The sequence below is a fragment of the Heteronotia binoei genome, chromosome 9 (assembly GCF_032191835.1).
Source record: "Heteronotia binoei isolate CCM8104 ecotype False Entrance Well chromosome 9, APGP_CSIRO_Hbin_v1, whole genome shotgun sequence".
In the NCBI taxonomy this organism is placed as follows: domain Eukaryota; kingdom Metazoa; phylum Chordata; class Lepidosauria; order Squamata; family Gekkonidae; genus Heteronotia; species Heteronotia binoei.
Window position 1 is genome coordinate 20,996,929 of NC_083231.1, and position 19,157 is coordinate 21,016,085.

Below are 19,157 nucleotides of genomic sequence, written 5' to 3' on the forward strand. Positions count from 1 at the left end.
TGCAGATTTATACCCCGCCTTTCTCTCTGAATCAGAGACTCAGAGCGGCTTACAATCTCCTATATCTTCTCCCCCCACAACAGACACCCTGTGAGGTGGGTGGGGCTGAGAGGTAAGGTGAGGTAGGCTGTGGGTGGAAATAAGGAAGTAGGAAAAGGGGAAAGTCTGTGGGGACTCAGGGCTGCCAAAGATGGGAAAGAGGAAATGGTGGGAGAAAAATGAGATGTCTCCTGCAAGTCCTTGCCAGTCCCCCACTTATTCATAGATGTTTTCTTTAAATACTCTTACTGCTGTTCTGTTTTCTGCAGCACACTTCCTCCATTTCAGCCCCTTTCTCATCCAACTGCAAATGCTGATTTGTTTGGTTTGGTTTACACGGCACAGAAACAAAAGTACTGTCCTCATTACTAGATGCCTTTTCCCAGCACTGATAATCCCTTTGCACATTGATATGCACAAATCCTAGATTTTTCAAACTCATATCAAATGAGCAGCCCAAAATAAAGAATGTAGTGTATGACATTTCAGACGAATGGGTTCCACGTTTGAGATTTCATATTATTAAAGAAAGATTCACAACGATTCAAAATGACATCTACTCGGTATAAAACTTGTGATGCAAGAGGCAGTAACTGTAAATAAATGCCTATACCAGGGGTGGCCAAACTGCAGCTTGGAAGCCACATGTGGCTCTTTCACACACATGTGGCTCTCCAAGCTCCCACTGTCCTGTTGGCCGGCTTGGAGAAAGCACCTGTCTCTTTAGTTCGTTTATTGTAATTAGCCATTGGCTGTTACAAGTCTGCAAGTATCTCAAAGATCTGTCTCTTTAAATCACTTCTCCAAGCCAGCCAGCAGCTTGGAGAATATATTTAAAGTTGCTTTCTTTCTACCTCCCTCCCCATCTATTTGCCTTCCTTCCTTCTTTCCTTCCTTCCTTCCTTCCTGCTCTCAAACATCCGATGTTCTTCTGTGTGGCTCTTAATGTAAAGCAAGTTTGGCCACCACATCCTATACAATGTAAGAGTTTGGGGAACTCAGGCTTTATTATTATTTTTATTATTATTTTCTGTTTATTTATATTCCTCCCGATCCCCATAGGGGCTCAGAGTGGAGCACAACATCATGCATGATCCCACCGGGTTTTGGGGTAGATTGTGCCGATAGGCACTATAAATATACCGTAGATCTGAAAACCAACCAGCCTGCACTACTCTCCAGTGCATTCTAGATTGTAACAGGATGCAGTCAATTATAAAATATAGATGTGAATAAGTGAAAAGCCAGCAATCGAGGTTTAAAAATAATCCAGCTTTTGTTATGAAGTTGAAATTTGAACTGTTTAAATAGGCTTAATATTATCTCCTTTTTATCAGTTGCTGATTCATACACACACACTCTCCTCTTCAGGTTTGTGTGTATTCTTGCTAAGTCCCACTCCTTTTTCTCAGGAACCTGCTCATTCACTAACTAAACCAGGGGTCATGGCGTAAAAACAACAGCTTGCTTTCTCCAGCGACTAGATATCGAACCGGCCTGCAAGGGAATGCTGCTCAAATAAAACAAGCCAGGTCATTTTAAGTGTTGCAGCCAGCTCTTCCAGGAAACCCCCCTTCTGCAATAGGTGATGTCCACTTCCCCGAGGGTGGGGGGAGAGTCACCCATCAGCCACTAATGTTGTTTGCAAATGGCAGCCCAGTGCGCTAGCCCCATGCCAGTGGGCCTCACGTGCCACACGGTGTCAACTCGAGCTAGCCGAAGGAGAAGTTATTTGTATAGACAGATAGCCCTGACTCCTTAACCACGCTGTCATGCCGATACACTCAAGTCAGCCTATTATAAGGCTTCCATCTTTTAAAAAGAAGCCAGGGAGGGAGAATGTTATCTGAGGTACAGCCAGAAAATACAGTTCTAATTTAGATAACCCACCCTGGTGAGATTTAGGCCTGGTTTTTTATCCATTCTAGTTCTGACACAAAAAGTGTGGTAGTATCCAAGTAGTACACTTGGCTTTATTCAGATCGGACTCCACTTGTGGGAACGTCAGCCTCTGTGTGTGTTGTGAGGGTGACTGATTAGGGAATAGACAATTTTAATAAAATCACCTCCAAAGAACCCTGAAATGACCTGTGATATAAAAGCCTCTCTCGCTAGAGAAAGTTATATTTTCATACTAAAAGGTGACCAAACATCTTTCAGCCCCGCCCCCCCCCAAAGCCTTCACTGGTGGTCAATACATCCATTAATCAGTTTCCATATGAGTGTATAGGCATATATGCAATCACATACAGGTTTTTCTTATCAGAGAGAAGGTTTAATATATACCACATATCTGTTAAGATTTTCAATGCGATTTTATTAAAACTGTGTATTTCCCTAATAAGTGGGTTTTTAAAAAAAAATTGGTTGAGTTAATCTAGTTGAGTTTTCTTCCCCTTTTTTTTTTTTAATTCCAGTCAATTTGTGAGTTACTTTGCATTTGCCACAGCCCAAGGTCAGGCCACTGGACTCATGCAAATTGCAGCGACTGGTGATATAGTTCTCTCACACGGAGCCCTTGAGAATGACACAGCTGTTCAGGCCATACGAGTTGGTAGTGACAGTAAATATAAATTGAGCCTCAGTAATTTGCAGAACTTCTTCAAAGTGCTCTATGTCTGAACTCAGTAATCCTTTCCCTCCCCCCCCTCCCCGTCATATTCTTGTCCGCATATTCCAGAAAGGGGACAGAGTGTAGGGTTTTGCATAAGCCCTGTGGTGCAGAGTGGTAAAGCTGCAGTACTGCAGTCCAAGCTCTCTGCTCACGTCCTGAGTTCCATCCCAGTGTTAGCTGGGTTCAGGTAGCCGGCTCAAGGTTGACTCAGCCTTCCATCCTTCCGAGGCCAGTTTGGAGAGCCAGTTTGGTGTAGTGGTTAAGTGTGCGGACTCTTATCTGGGCGAACCGGGTTTGATTCCCCACTCCTCCACTTGCACCTGCTAACATGGCCTTGGGTCAGCCATAGCTCTGGCAGAAGTTGTTCTTGAAAAGGCAGCTGCTGTGAGAGCCTTCTCCAGCCCCACCCACCTCACAGGGTGTCTGTTGTGGGGGAGAAAGGTAAAGGAGATTGTGAGCCGCTCTGAGACTCTTCGGAATGGAGGGTGGGATATAAATCCAATATCTTCTTCTTCAGTAAAATGAGTACCCAGCTTGCTGGGGGGAAAGTGTAGGTGACTGGGAAAGGCAATGGCAAGCCACCCCATAAAAAGTCTGCTGTGAAAACGTCATGACGTGATGTCACCCCAGAATTGGAAATGACTGGTGCTTGCACAGGGAATGACCTTTTACCTTTTTACATATTGAGATCTGAACTGGGAACAGTTCATACTTTGTGGTATGCTACCTTTACTAAAACCTAGCCAGAAAACAGATGTGTGATTTAATACCTATCCACAGCTATTGCTGTTGAAGGCCACTGATCTCTCAGGTTTAGGCTTGGATCCTGCAGAACATTTTTGTGGATGGAAGTATTTCATCCCACAAAGTGCAACTTCTTTGCTTCCCCAATCCAGGAAGCCCCATCTTCTGAATGGTATTCCTGGGGTCCCCCAGTAGAACTATTTTCAGGTGCCATTTTGTGCTGCAGTACGAGGGGAAGACTAAAAAGTCACACGTCATGGGTGGAAACACTGTGCTGGGTCCAGAGATCTGCATGAGGCTTCACTCTGCTATAGCCTCAAGCCCCACACAAATCCAGTGGTTGCAATAGCTTTGATTCAAAGCTCATGACACAGCAATGGACGTTTGCTTAAACAATCCAAGGATTGGGCAATTTCATGGAAAATGGGCCTATTCCCTCTGGTTAATTATAATAAACAAAAGTTCCATGTTCAGAGACCTATGAGACGCTGCTGGGGAGGGACTGTGGCTCAGTGGTAGAGCATCTGCTTGGTAAGCAGAAGGTCCCACGTTCAATCCCCAGCATCTCCAACTAAAAAGGGTCCAGGCAAATAGGTGTGAAAAACCTCAGCTTGAGACCCTGGAGAGCCGCTGCCAGTCTGAGAAGACAATGCTGACTTTGATGGAGCCAGGGTCTGGTTCAGTAGAAGGCAGCTTCATATGTTCATATGCTGACAAACAGAACCATCTTGCTGGGTTCTGCTGTTAACAGAAAGCCGGATAAGACTTCATTGTGGACTGAACTGGAAAGTTGTCACATTCTTATGGCTTTTTGGTGGGTTTGCCAGCCAAATGGGTGTCACCCTGCAGAATTGGGAGAGGGGGGACCAATGGAGTTGTCCAACGTGTGACATTCATTCTGGGGGAAACCAGAAGTGACATCACATAGTGTGATGTCCACTCCGAGGGAAGCCGGAAGTGACATCACGTAGTTCTAAGAATCACCAAACTCTACAGTAAAATTATACTGGTTTCCAGCAATCACTAGCGCAACATGACATCGCATCTGGGTTCTCCCCGAAGTGACATAACATTGCACATTTTGCCACCCTGCTCTTTACAAAACCAATTAGGCACACTTTAAAACAGCAGCTGATTCTCAAAGACCCTTTTCTCCAGGGCCTTCTTGGAGTCCTGCGTGTTCTGCCCTAGTTGGGTATTACATTATTATGTTGCCTCTAAGTCTCTGCGTTCCAAACTGTTTAAATTTTTTACCCGTCAGAATTTCTTGTTTGTCATGGCTATTGATTGATTCCTCCTAGATTAATTGCTTGTTCCTGTATGAGCTAGGTCTTGTCAAAGAGAGATATTGTCTTTTCACCTTATCCATCCTATTGATTTACTTCCTCTCGTACTTCCTCAACAGTGACACAGTGGATTTCCTGCATTTATAAACTGCGGGGCAAGTTAATAAAACTTGAAGTTGGGTGTATAAGAAGATGTAGGATACAAGTTTTTAAAAGGTAAAGGTTGTCCCTTGTTTCTGACTCTGGGGCGATGTTGCTTTCACGTTTTCTTGGCAGACTTTTTACGGGGTGGTTTGCCATTGCCTTCCCCAGTCATCTACACTCCCCCCCCCCCCCCGCCCCAGCAAGCTGGATACTCATTTTATCGACCTCGGAAGGCTGAGTCAACCTCAAGCCGGCTACCTGAACCCAGCTTCCGCCGAGATTGAACTCAGGTCGTGAGCAAAGCTTAGGACTGCAGTACTGCAGCTTTACCACTCTGTGCCACGGGGCTCTTCTAATGTAAGTTTAGCTGCCTGGATAAGCAACCTTTTGTGTAGTTCCAGAGTGTGAGGCAAAAGTCCTGGTGAGCCAAAGAGCGAAATATGTCCACTAAATACAAGCAGCATTCAAATGAAGTAGCCCTTGCCACTCTGGGTCATAAGGCTACAGCAATTGTAAATCGATGGCATCAAGCACTAGGAATGCTAGTCAGACAGTCTATACTGCTGCATGCTGTTCATTTATCTCCAAACTGGCTGTTTCGCATGAGCCAATCATGTCCTTTTGGAGTACAATCTTGCATTACTACCTGTAGCCATCCCAGACTAGAAGGACCACATGCCAAGCTCTCAAGTGATCACTTAAACCCAAAGTGTATGAGCAGTTTTTTCCCCCTTGAACTGTTGTTTTTGGAAATGTGAGCTGTTTTGGAAGCTTATTATGGGTTTCACAGTGAAAAAGATCATAAATGGGAGAGCAAGGTCCCTCTTTTTAAAAAGGGCTTACCTACTACTACAAATGTTTCTTCCTTCTGCATCACAGAGAGAATGATGATTGAATTATAGGATATGCACATAAAGGACAACAGCTGGGACCAGAAACCTGCATGAGAGTCAGTTTGGTGTAGTGGTTAAGTGCGCGGATTCTTATCTGGGAGAACCAGGTTTGATTCTCCACTCCTCCACTTGGAGCTGCTGGAATGGCCTTGGGTCAGCCATAGCCCCTTGCAGAGCTGTCCTTGAAAGGGCAGCTTCTGGGAGAGCTCTCTCAGCCCCAGCTACCTCACAGGGTGTTGTGGAGGAGGAAGTTAAAGGAGATTGTGAGCCACTCTGAGATTCAGAGTGAAGGGCAGGATATAAATCTGTGGTCTTCTTCTTATATTCTGAAAATCTTGTTGGTCTTGAAAACACCACTGGACTAAAATCTGGCTCTTCTACGTCAGGCCAGTATGGTTGCCCACCTGAAATTGTAATCAAACCTGTTTTGAGTTCAGCTTTTCAGGCAGGATGTTACTAAAGCAGGTTTTGGAAACCATGAAGCAGAACTGGGGGAGGGGGGAGAAAGAAGATTAACAAGGGTGCACAGCAGTGTTGTGTCAACCAACCAACCAACCCCCCGCCGCAGTTTTTTGGGAAGCAATCTGAAGTATAGAGTGCTCAGTGCATAAGGAATGAAGAAGTTCAAAGCATTGGTAAGAGCTTCATTTGCCCTAAATTTTCACAGCCCAGAATCAACACTCAGGATGCAGGACAGGAAATGTTCCCATAATTTGTTTTTGGAGTGCAGGACAGTGGCTGTTTTTATGACTTAAAACTTCACACATTTTCCTTGCGGCTGTGAGTGTAGATCAGTTAACATTTCCTCCTAGGATCTTGCATTCCCCTTTTCCCCCAGACATGCCTTCTGGGATTCCCCTACCCCTCTAACCAGAGCTGTTATCTGGGAACCTCTGGAAGATGATGTTGTCCATAAATGGGAAGAGAGGACAGGCAGATCTGTGCTCCTTTGGGCCCTGCCACTTTGGCTGACAATGCTGGATGCGCCCAAGATGGCGGCATAAATGTTCAAGCTTGGCATGTGGCATACCCGCATGCCCTGGCCCACAATTTAAGAATCTGTGTTGCCCAACTATTGTCATCCTGTCTCTTGAAATTCTCTTTTCAGATGCCACTTCTCAGCCAGATATTAACATCATGGTCTCCCAGCTCCTTCTAACTGATTGGTAAGTAGGCCACAAAACTGTAATTTCACTGTGAACATCTACTAGAAGAGAAAGTATTTGCTGCGTGCAGTTTGGATGTTTTCCTGAAATCAGGCCTCACTTTGGGCAGGAGCTCACAAGAGTGGAGCTCTGGAGCCTCTAAATTTTACTGTTCTTTCTTTCTTACACCCCCCCCCCCAAAAAAAAAACTTGCTTTCGGGCTCCACTGTTCAAACCCCCTCTGAGAATTTTGCTAAAGAATTTGACAAACTTTCTAATATTTATCCCCACAACAAACGGGAAAATAACCAAAACATATCAAGTAGACAGACAGAAATCTTCATCGTGCCACTGTAGCCACATAGGAGAAAATAATTTGAAAAGTATGATGGGAGTAAGGTTTTATTATGACAATTATAATTCAGTAAGCATTTTAAGGTAGATTCTGAGCGGATATAATTTAGTACGTCTTCTGGTGTGTGGCATTTGCAAATGAGTTGTGCTAATGAGCTCCGGCTCCTCTTTTTCTACGAAATGGCCCTTGCCTGAAATCACTAGTTTCTCTCCTCTCAAGCAGTAGTTCAACTCAACTATCACTTCAGAAGTCTTCTTTCATAATCTTAACTTCTGGGACTGCTCTTAAGATTCCCCCAGACTAGGGGGCAGGGGGTCAAGAACATTTGAGAACAAAACTCAGACACCTACTCTGGAAATGGAGTGAACATTAACAGACTTGAGGGGACACCCCTCTCAAGGCCAGAGCTAATAAATGAGCAGAGCAAGGATCTCAAATACACTTTAAAAACATCTCTGTGGAAAATGGAGGCCATTTTTTACGTCCTCAGTGATAAAGTGGAATTTACAGCCAGAGAACACCCTTTCACTTAGGAAGAGATCACGCCTATTAAACTGGTTTCTGTCTGTAGTGTAAATACGACCATGATTTAGTCATGCAGATTCTGTTAGAAACAGTTCATGTCTGAACTAAAAGAGGAAACTTCTGTTTGTGAAAAGCAGTAGAGTTGGATAAGAAAAAAACAGCAGCAGAAAGGCCGAGAGGTTTTATTCTGAGGGACCCTTGCGTAGTTCAGTCTCTGAAGGGAAGGATGATGCACCATGGCTTTTAGCTTAACAACAGAAAGGGAAAAGCAGGTCAGGCCTAACAGCTCAATGGAATCATTAACTTGTATGCAAACATACAGTTCCCCAGCACTCCAGGTATTCTGTTTATGGAGTCCAGCTCTCCCTCCGCCCTACCCCAAACTTTCTTTGTCTTGAAAGTGTAACTGGATTATATTTTTCCAAAATGTTCTCAGGAAGTTGAAGCGTTTTTCATGTTTGACAGGAGCCCAAAACACCATATAAATCTTCTGCTTTGATGTTTTGTTTCTGACAAAAAAAAAAAAAACCCAAAACAAAACCACTAAGTAGCAGGTTACAATACATGTTGCAGTATCTCTGTGTAACTCTGTCCTTTATATATTAACCTGCTTTTTGCAAGTTTAAACCAATATTCTTCTTCCGTATTTGTAACTGTGAGAAACAGTCAGGGTCAGCATGCGGGAAGGAACCACTTAAAAATTTTGTCACCTTTACCCAGTACCTCAGACCACCAGAAAAAAAATTCTTGTCAAAAAATAAAGACGCACCAATGACGTTTTTAAAATTCAAAACCAAAATATTAAGTTTATTAAATACAGAAGGCAAGGCAGGGAAGAAATAATAACTGTTGATGTTATTAGATCAGTTGGCAGGCTCGAGTTCAAATAATAAATGATTTTTGAACACTATAGAAGTCGGCAGGCAGATATTCAAATAGTAAATGGTCTCTGAGCACTAGAGATGTTGGCAGGCTGAAGTTATAAAATAAAACAAACGGTGCTTCCTCAACTCTGCAAAAACACTCTTTAATCAGAGAAAGATGTATGGTTCAGGCTTTTTCTAAATGTAAAATCCGCACACTCTATCTGAACTTGTGACAGAAATATCCCCTCGCACTTTCCACTAGCACACAGGCACACTAAAGACGTTAGAGCAATACCTAGGAAACAACACCCTTGAATGCTATCACACCAGCACTGTGAAAGGGCAGCTGCTGTGAGAGTCCTCTCAGCCCCACCCACCTCACAGGGTGTCTGTTGTGGGGGAGGAAGATAAAGGAGACTGTCAGCCACTCTGAGACTCTGAGATTCGGAGTGGAGGGCGGGATATAAATCCAATATCATCATCTTCAGCACCTCAGTTCCCTGAGTTAAGTCCCACACATCTAGTATCCCTTTCTGACTTCTGGGATTCCTACAAAGCCACAATATCCTTAGCCTCTCTCCCAGTGTGCTTGTGTTCTATATTTGAACCAGGAGTCTGTCCTTTGGCACTGATAGCACTCCTCAGCAGAGCCTTAAAGTTTCCCTGTGCTGTGTGACACAGTGTGCCACAACGTCGAGAGTTTTCCCTCAGAGAGATTTGGTTTTGCCCCTTCTCTCAAATAAAACTCTCTCTCAGACAGACACTGTCAATTCCAGTTCTGTCTCAGGAACTGAGCTGATAGACTGCCCTTAGCTCCTAACTCCAGTTAATCCCCAACTGAACTGAAGTCTGAGGAGCTATCCCCCTCAGAGTTAGCTCCCTTCCACTGGATACATTTGTCTCCATGGAAGCGGCTCAGCCAATCAGAGTGAGCTTTGCCACTCACCAAACTGCTTTCAGTCCCCTACAGTAACATTCTCTCTTTATTGCTTGGCAAAAAATAGTTTGTGGCATGGGGTTAATAGACAAAAAAGGGATACTTAAAAGCTCCGCTACAGGCAGTTACTGTTTAATGAGAGCAGGTGTATATTTAATGCATACTGCTGCTTGCATGGTAATTGCAGAAGTTTGAATCTCCGCTTCCCATCTCTTGCTTTCCAAGAATTCCTGTTTTGAGACTCAGGTGCGTGATGCTGCCGATTAATATTTAACAAACAAAACCCTCCCTGTCTAGAGATTTATAACATTTTATGGATGGAGAAAATGCCTCCTTATGTCCCTAAACTGCTTCTACACCATTACGCTGCCTTGAAGAAGGTGAAGTTGCTTTCCTCATTGCATCTTGTTAAAAATATGACCTGTAGGAAGACTGGCCATCACCTGAATGAGGCATGGGCAGTTCTCAGGGGCCCAATCAGTGCTGGTCATCCACCTCCTCCCCCCCCACCCCCCATCTCTACTAGCTGTTTTTGCTGATGGTGCTCCCACACGCTGTCTCAGCGTAAGCCTTCTACATAGAACACATATGCATTGAGATCAACTCACAAGGAGGGCAAGCAGGGACAAGTGCACTCACCCCACCTAATTTGAATCACAGCTATCTTGTGCAGGTAGGGTTGCCAGCCTCCAGATGGTGTGTATTAGTGTAAGGGGTCCAGACAAGCTGGAACAGGTCCAGAGGAGGGCGACGAAGATGGTGAGGGGTCTGGAGACCAAGTTCTATGAAGGAAGATTGAAGGAGCTGCGGCTGTTTAGTCTGAAGAGGAGGCGGCTAAGAGGTGATAGGATCACCATCTTCAAGTACTTGAAGGGCTGTCATCTAGAGGATGGCGTGGAGTTGTTTTCTGTGGCCCCAGAAGGTAGGACCAGAACCAATGGGTTGAAATGAAATCAAAAGAGTTTCTGGCTCAACATTAGGAAGAACTTTCTGATGGTTAGAGCGGTTCCTCAGTGGAACAGGCTTCCTCAGGAGGTGGTGGGCTCTCCTTCCTTGGAGGTTTTTAAACAGAGGCTAGATGGCCCTCTGACAGCAATGAAGATTCTGTGAATTTCCTGCATTTTGCAGGGGGTTGGACTAGATGACCCTGGAAGCTCCCTTCCAACTCTATGATTCTAAGGGGCTGACTGTGTTGGTCTGAAGCCACACAATAAAGACTATGTATGTCTGAAGTAACAGAAGAAAGTTAAGAGTCCAGTGGCACCTTTTAAGACCAACAAAGTTCTATTCAAGGTATTATGAGCTTTCATGTGCATAACAAGAATGCATGCAGACAAAAGATCATACCTTGAATAAAAGTTTGTTGGTCTTAAAGGGCTGCTGCATCTAATGTGACCAAAGCTGAATTTTCCAAGTTATTAAATCCTTTGTATCTCTAATATATGATTCCGCTCTACAAACAAAAGAGGGCAAGAAGGAGTCTATATCTATTTAGCCAGATATAACACTGGGATCCACAGCCTGATATAATGGGGCATCCCAGTGTGGGTCTTGTAGGCTACTTTCTTTACAGGGTCTGTAGGATCATGATCTAACTGCTTAGATAGATTATTCGGGAAGCTTTGTGCTGATCTCTGCAGCAGTCTGGAGGTTCATTGTAATTCTGAGAGAACTTCAAGTCCTAACTGAAGGTTGGCACCCCCTACCTCTATCCCATCTTAGAATCATAAGAGTTGGAAGGGATCTCCAGGGTCATCTAGTCCAAACTCCTGCACAATGTAGGAAACTCACAAATACCTCCCCCTAAATTCAGAGGATCTGCATTGCTGTCAGATGGCCATCTAGCCTCTGTTTAAAAACCTCCAAGGAAGGAGAGCCCACCATCTTTGCAAGTTAAGTCCACCGATGGGCGTTAAGTCAATCAGGACTAGCTTGTCACACTGATTCTGATACGATTTAAGCTCTACTTGATTTAACTGTGATACTAGTTAGTCAAAAGTACTTACCCATAGTGCTTTGAATTCTCCCAGGCTGCTACTCATCCAAAGCAGCTACACATGCTCAGCTAGCATGCCATAGGTCCATAACCCAGCTGGGTGCTGTACTGTCGCAGCTGATTTGTGCAGGTAGCAGCTCAGTTTTGGCAAAACGTTCCACGGGTGAGTTCTTTAGCTTGGTCAGTGTGTCACACTTAGAGCAGGCCAAATGCTGAGCCAGATTGCAGGCTGATAGTATAACCAGGGGTGGAATTCTAGCAGGAGCTCCTTTGCATATTAGGCCACACACCCCTGATGTAGCCAATCTCCAAGAGCTTACAAAAAAGAGCCTTGTAAGCTCTTGAAGGATTGGCTACATCAGGGGTGTGTGTGGTCTAATATACAAAGGAGCTCCTGCTAGAATTCCACCCCTGAGTATAACAACGTTAAATGATATGGAGGGAATTTTTGTCCTGGGAGGAGGAAGGCTTGGGAAACTAAACAGATTCATATTCAAATGTCAGCAGAAGGATGACACAAACAAAGTTCTTTGGAAGAGGGCTTAAAAATAGTAGTAAAAGTAATAGTGGCTTTTCCATTTCAGTGCATAGCAGCCAGCTCTCCCTTTAACCCAGTAAGATTTTCTTTTTCAAAACCACAGAGACAGGCGGTACCTGTTTGCTTTGTGACGGTCATGAAATGACCCATGGCTTATTTCCTCTTCCTGTTCTCTGCCTTTTCAGATGTTAACAAAGAAGAATCCAGATGGGGTGCAGGTGCTGCAAAATTATACAAAGGTACAGGCAGAATCAATATGGCTAATTTTTTAAAAAACTTTTAGATTACAAATACTGATGAACATATGAAGCTGCCATATCTTATGTTTGATTCCCCACTCCTCCACTTACAACTGCTGGAATGGTCTTGGGATAGCCATAGCTCTCACAGGAGTTGTCCTTGAAAGGGCAGCTGCTGTGAGAGCTCTCTCAGCCCCACCCACCTCACAGGGTGCCTTTTTTTGGGGGGGGGGGGAATATATGAGATTATAAGCCACTCTCTCTGATTCAGAGAGAAGGGCAGGGTATAAATCTGCAGTCTTCTTATTATACTGAATCAGACCCTTGGTCCATCAAAGTCAGTATTGTCTACTCGGACTGGCAGCAGCTCTCCAGGGTCTCAAGCTAAGGTTTTTCACACCTACTTGCCTGGACCCTTTTTAGTTGGAGATGCCAGGGATTGAACCTGGGACTTTCTGCTTACCAAGCAGATGCTCTACCACTGAGCCACCGTCCCTCCCCGATGATGGTGATGATTTAGCTTGCAGTGAAAAGGGGCAGCTTGAAGACCACATTTCGACTAAAGGGATGAAAAATAACAGGGTAAATCTCTTTGTTTTCTCTAGCTACATCTTTGATCCACAAGACGTACAGACACAAGGGTACATTAATGAAATCAACAACTACAAATTTGACACTCAGGACGGGCGGAAATTCAAAGGCAAGCCCAGTGTGGAAATCCAAGTCCATAAAAATGAACTGCAGAGTGACGAGTCACAACCATCCATACACAGAAATAAATTAAACAACGCTAAGGAAGCCGTTCGGAACCAGAGGAACGCAGCTCTCCAAGAGGATGGGCTCAGTAACCGTCATGAAAAGAGCTACATTCACATCAACGGCGTTCATCCCTACTCAAATCTCAAATCCAATCACAACACGAACCAAAACAAAGAGGCCGGTAGACACGCCTGTTCAGCCAAAGGGCTCTCGCAGCCAAAAGAGTGCAGCGACGCAAACCTAGAAGCGGAGCACCCCAAGCAACCGTTGGCGGCCACAGAAAGCAGCCAATACCGGCAATCGCTGACCACAGGAGAAAATGGCTCTGCCACTCAAAGTGCCACACTGGAGGCCCACAGCAATGACATCTGTTCGCCTGGCCCAGACGTCTCAAAACATGCCAGTCAACAAAGAGTGGCTGGAAGCGAGAGTCCATCAAACAACCACATGCACTCAACTCAAAGCACAGAACCCACAGTCTCAAACGAAGATGGGGACTGGGCATCGTGCGAGGCTAACAGGTGCGACTCAGGAGATCGAGCCTGCAGAACGGGGACTTTAAATGGGTGTGTTAAGGACAAAACAGTCAGCGATAGCTACTCTCCGAGGCCAAGGCCAGAAGCCTCCCTGGAAGCTGGACAGGTTTGCTGTGGAGAGATGAATGGAGAATTTGAGGAGGAGGATGCAGACATAGCAGAGGCCCTGGCAGCACTAGAGGCTGCAACTGCGGGAGAAGAGTTTGAAGAGGAGGAGGAGGAATATTAGACGATGGTGATAATGCATATGCTGAGAAGTGGCTTTTCCAGGAGACGTGGAAAACGTTCCCCATCGGGACTCACCTTTTGCAGATAACAGGTGCAGGCCTTTGCTCTGGATGCCCATTAGTGGATGGGAAAAAAATCTATAATTAGGAAAGCTAATTACCCGGAACAGCCACTCTGCACCCAGCATTGCACTTTCAAGAGGGCTACTCTACTGCTTGTATTTCTAAGTTCCACCATTCTACATCCTGAGGGGTGGTTCTTCCTCTACCACCAAAACACCCCTTCTTTGCTGTCGCAACACCTCTAAAGAATGTATATGAAGCCAAGAATGTGGTCTCCCTATGTAGAAAGAACTCAAACTAAAACTTGTTACTTTAGTCAAGTCCTCTATTTCACCTAAAAAGAGAGGACATTCTTGGTAAACTGTTGCACCAAACTTCTATTTTAGATCAGGAATTATGAGGTAACATAAATGACTTAGTTAAACCCGGTACGTTGAACCTTTATCCTGCCACACTTGCAAGCTGCTACAGGGCTGAATCTGTACGACCGTCCCGATCTTTATACGCTGTGAGGAGGTCCCAGCTGTCAAAACTAAACTCCAAGATGGCAGTTTCACAGCTAGAGATCAGCCAAAACAGATGTTTGCAGTGCCAAAAAAAAAAAAAACCCTGCCTTTTTCTGGCAGTTTTCCCCAGAACTACAGACTTTTCTTAAAAAATGATTTTTGTTTTCTTACTTTTCCATTGCCCTCACCTTCACATCTCATATCCAAATTGGACTGAATTCATAGCAGTGTGATATCATCCCGTTAACTGTATGAACCCTGATGGGATGGGAAAAAACAAGTGAAAGTAGATTTGGGTCTATGGAAACTGCCAGAGTTGGAAGTAACCAACCACTGTGCCTAGCTGGACTGGAAAAGAAATGAACGTTTGAACCATCTAACTCTTTGGAGAGGGAGGAACGACTCTACCACACTCAAATTGCTAGCTTTACCCTAAAAACGCTAAAAAACTGAGCTTCAGTTTTATTTTAAACTAACTTAAAAAATAAAAAATAAACCACTTTTTAAAGAAAACATGATGCTTAACCTATCACTCTCTGAATAGAATTTTTTTTTAAAAAAAAGAGTACAAAAACATCAATTCGGACCCATTCTGCATTTTGCTGCAAAACAAACAGGAGTCCACTGGCACCTTAGCGACCCACAGAATATATTTCAGGAGCAGCTGAATGTATTTCAGAACCTGGAGATAGGCATGAGGCATACGCATACAGATGTCAAATAACATGAGTGCTGTTTCGAGCAAATTCTGTTACTCTCCAAGGTGCTGTTGAACTTCCTGCCTAATCCTGCTGGCTAGACTAATTTGGCTACCCATCTGGAATTATGAACTCAACAGATTTCACTGATGTTACACCCTCTCCTCCCGCCCATACTCCTTCAGGCTTCCAATCCTCTGTATGTTGCTGTCCATGTGTATCCAGTGACACTGTGATTCTACTGGATCTTCAGACTCACTGATATTTCCAGAGACTATCATGAGCTGGCTTCTTATTCTGGTGAGCAGAAGAAATTTTTTTCCTCTGGGATGGAACAGCAAGAGATCAAGGTGATTGTTTTTAAAAAAAAAAATCCCACCACTTAAGTGCCATGCAACTATGGCTGATGTACAAAGAAAGTCCCATTACATACAAGTGGTTGTAAAAGAGAGAGAAGTGGATGTAGTGGAGAGACTTGTTCACATCGCTCATTTTCTCATCATTTTTGGTTCACTCAGTTTTGAACGTGTAAACTGACTCCCTTGAAAAGCATTATGTCGGAGGTGATCCTGTTTAGTTCTCTTTATCAGCAGCCAATGCCCCGTTTCAGGAAACATAAAATATCACTGATAATAAATTTGTTCTTTTCTACACTCTGGGAACTTTTTCTTTTTGCCAGGGAGTACAACTTTGGAGCACACTGCTCTCTCTCTTTTTTGTATTCCACTCCTGCTTCAGAATGTCTGACTCTCTTTAATATGAGGGCACTTCCTGAATTAATTCCTGTTTCTGTGTTCATTAAAGTTGGATAGTAATGCGTGTGCGTGTTTAGAGATAATACAAATTAACTAGATAGAGCAGGCTCAAGGCAGAATTAAATGATTTCTCCACTTGGGGATGAAGGCAGCTCTCCAAACAGTAGGGCTTTTCCGCATTCTCATTTTTCTCGCTTGTAAAGTCCTGTTTCTTTTGGGAAGAGGGGTGTCAGTTCTGCTCACTTGCTCCTCTCATGGTCAATTCAGTATTACAGTAAGTAAAGAAGAAACACAGTTGAAAATTAGCAAAATAAACACAACACTGTGTGGCAGAGTACAAATTACTATAATAACATTATCCAAGAATGACCAATATACAAACAAAATGCTAATAGCAAAAAGTCTCTTAAAGCTTTGTCCGTAGTCTCCTGACCTTTTCTGTTTATCACAGCAAGCCCATACTTAGTGGGGACCGGTTTCGATGTTACACACCTTCGTCTTGTTTGCAGGCAGCTTTTTCACCAATATCCAGAAAACCAGTTTTTAAAAGAATTAATATTTCTTAACCAGAACACCAATCCAATAAATTCTTATGACAACAGATCCTTCAATTTCTGTGGAGGAACGATACCAGCCATGGAAATTGAAGGAACTGTTGTCATAAGAATTTATTGGATTGGTGTTCTGGTTAAGAAATATTAATTCTTTTAAAAACTGGTTTTCTGGATATTGGTGAAAAAGCTGCCTGCGAACGAGACAAAGGTGTGTAACGTTGAAACTGGTCCCCACGAAGTATGTGTTTGCAGTGATAAACAGAAAAAGTCGGGAGACCGCTTTGGATATCAATCACAAAGGCTTTAAGAGACTTTTTGCTATTAGCACTTATGAGAGACTTTGTTTGTATATTGGTAATTCTTGGATATTGTTATTATAGTAATTTGTACTGTGCCACACAGTGTCCAATTCAGTATTACAGCAGTTTATGTTGAACATACCTATGTCGCTGCAAACTGCTGGGTTTTATGCTGGATGCAAACCAGCGTAATATCAAATGGACCACTAGAGGGAGCAAAAGACTTGCAGAACGGGGGGGGGGGGAGAAGAAACAAACCCAAAGAACAAGATTTAGAACAGAAAAAAATAAGGACACACAAAGAAATACAAGCGAGGAAAGTAAGACAGAAAAGCCCACTAGAATGAAGAATCTGTACAGTGTGGTTATCAAAGAAAGCGAGATTCCTCACTAGCAGTTGCTCTGCCCCCGGCTTCTGTTTTCCCCAGCTCAAGTGATCAGTTCCCCACCAGTTACTGCATGGGTGCATTTTGATCCCCAGCTCCCTCCAATTGCCCTCACAGCTTCCTGCTCTTGTTTTTTGGAGATCTGGAAGCTGCGACAGAAACTGGAGGGAACTGCGGATCAAAATGCACAACTGGCGGGGAACTGATCACTTGAGCTAGGAAATGCAGAAGCCCAAGAGCGGAGAAACTGCTAGCTGCTTGTGTGACTCCCTATCCAGCTTTCTTTCTATATTATGAAAGAAATAATCCAGCTGTATTTCCAGGAAAGTTTCTGGCCATTAACTCGTACCTCCAAATTTAAATTATCCATGACATTTCAGGAATATGATATGTATCCCACTGAAAATATTTTTGTTCCACTGCATTTAAGTTCATTACCTTAATGGTGGGATGCCTCTTAGGAAGTGAGAAATAAATACTACATGCCAGGTGATGGTCTTAGATTTCCCTTATAACAGCACATTCCCTTAAGGGTTGCGGGGGAGGGGGTTTAACGGAGAACATCTATCCAAAAATCCTATTGTAAGCTGATAATAAAGTAATCAGTTTTAATGTGAAGAAATTCAACCTGTTGACTTTTATACTTATGTCTTGGCCAAAAATTACATACTTGTTGCCAGGAAAGCTACGCCTTGTGAATTGGCTGTTACCTGTAAACTGTGTTTTCTCTCTCTCGTCCCCATCAACACTGTGTGGCCTAGTATTCCAAATGTTCTAGGTAATTATTTATAAAGGTATAGCCTACTTTCTGTTCAGTCTTCCAAGCAGTTCTCATCATTTGAAAAGTGATTAAAATGTGCAAGGTTTCCGCCCCCCCCCCCAAAAAAGTTACAGCATGGTATTAAAAGAGGCAGCATTTAAAACATCAGCTCCCAGTCATCTACAGCTTAAAAACCATTCCAGGATGTTTTTACAACCTTCCCAAAAGGACTGATTTGAAAGATCTATTGTATCTCCTATAGGAGTCCTCACCAAAAAGGCCCTTATTGTATTCCCTTTAGCTTGATAGGAATGCATAAGGATGACACAGAAGATATGGTTAGGATAAAAACGATGGTTTGTGCAATTTGGGGAACCTCACGTCATGTCCAATTTGGCTGGTTGACCTAGTCTTGCAGATTGACTTACCACTGGTTCCCGATGCCAGCTCCTTGGCATTTCTCATGCAAAGTTTCCCATCTGAATTTATGACAGGCTTATCTACCGGTAAGCCTTCTCCACTGCAGTAGATTTTCCTTTTTTTCCCTTTCCTTTCCCTGTAACTCAACAGCCTACAAGTATTTAATAGATAATCTGCAGCTGCATAGATAAATACGGCAGGATCACATGTGCGCTTTTTATCTTGTCTGATAGCAGAATCTATAGTTTTCTGCTGTTCAGAAATGCTCTGTAAGTGGTCAGTCCAGGAAGTAATATATTGGTTGTGAAGTGAATTATTAACAGTGGCAGCCAAGAAGGCCATGAGCAGTTGAGTAAACTTGATCCTTACAGTAAATAAAAAAAATGTTTCTCAGGGGATTCTTCTAAAACAGCCCATGCGGTAGATTTCAACCTTTCCTCATTTAAGAAGATACTGGATTTATATTCTGCCCTTCACTCTGAATCTCAGAGTGGCTCACAATCTCCTTTATCTTCCTCCCCCACAACACACCCTGTGAGGTAGGTAGGGCTGAGAGAGCTCTCACAGCAGTTGCCCTTTCAAGGACAATTTTGCTAGAGCTATGGCTGACCAAGACCATGCCAGCAGGAGCAAGTGGAGGAGTGGGGAATCAAACCCGGTTCTCCCAAATAAGAGTCCGCATGCTTAACCACTACACCAAACTGGTGTATTTACCACCAACTAGCCTACCGAGAGTTGGTGGGTTGTATTCCATTACAGTACATTGGTTTCCTATTTAATAGGTAAGTTGATTGCTATCAAACTTGGACCAAGCTTCATAGTTGACAACGTGAACACCGACTTCTGCCATATATTCAGTACAACATAAATTAT

General features: G+C 43.6%; 1 protein-coding gene across 3 annotated transcripts in view; it reads left to right on the plus strand.

Annotated features, from left to right (window-relative positions):
• Positions 1-15,763, plus strand: part of C9H4orf19 (chromosome 9 C4orf19 homolog) — a 76,078-nt gene extending 60,315 nt beyond the window's left edge. For 2 of the 3 annotated variants that reach the window (XM_060246250.1, XM_060246248.1), the window contains exons 2-5: positions 4,803-4,899; positions 6,829-6,886; positions 12,268-12,321; positions 12,927-15,763. In XM_060246250.1, coding sequence (XP_060102233.1) covers positions 12,290-12,321; positions 12,927-13,845 — 951 coding nt within the window. In that variant the 5' untranslated portion in view covers positions 4,803-4,899; positions 6,829-6,886; positions 12,268-12,289 and the 3' untranslated portion in view covers positions 13,846-15,763. The remainder of the gene's footprint in view (positions 1-4,802; positions 4,900-6,828; positions 6,887-12,267; positions 12,322-12,926) is intronic. The other variant, XM_060246249.1, reaches the window with a different exon arrangement.
• The last annotated feature ends 3,394 nt before the right edge of the window (positions 15,764-19,157 follow it).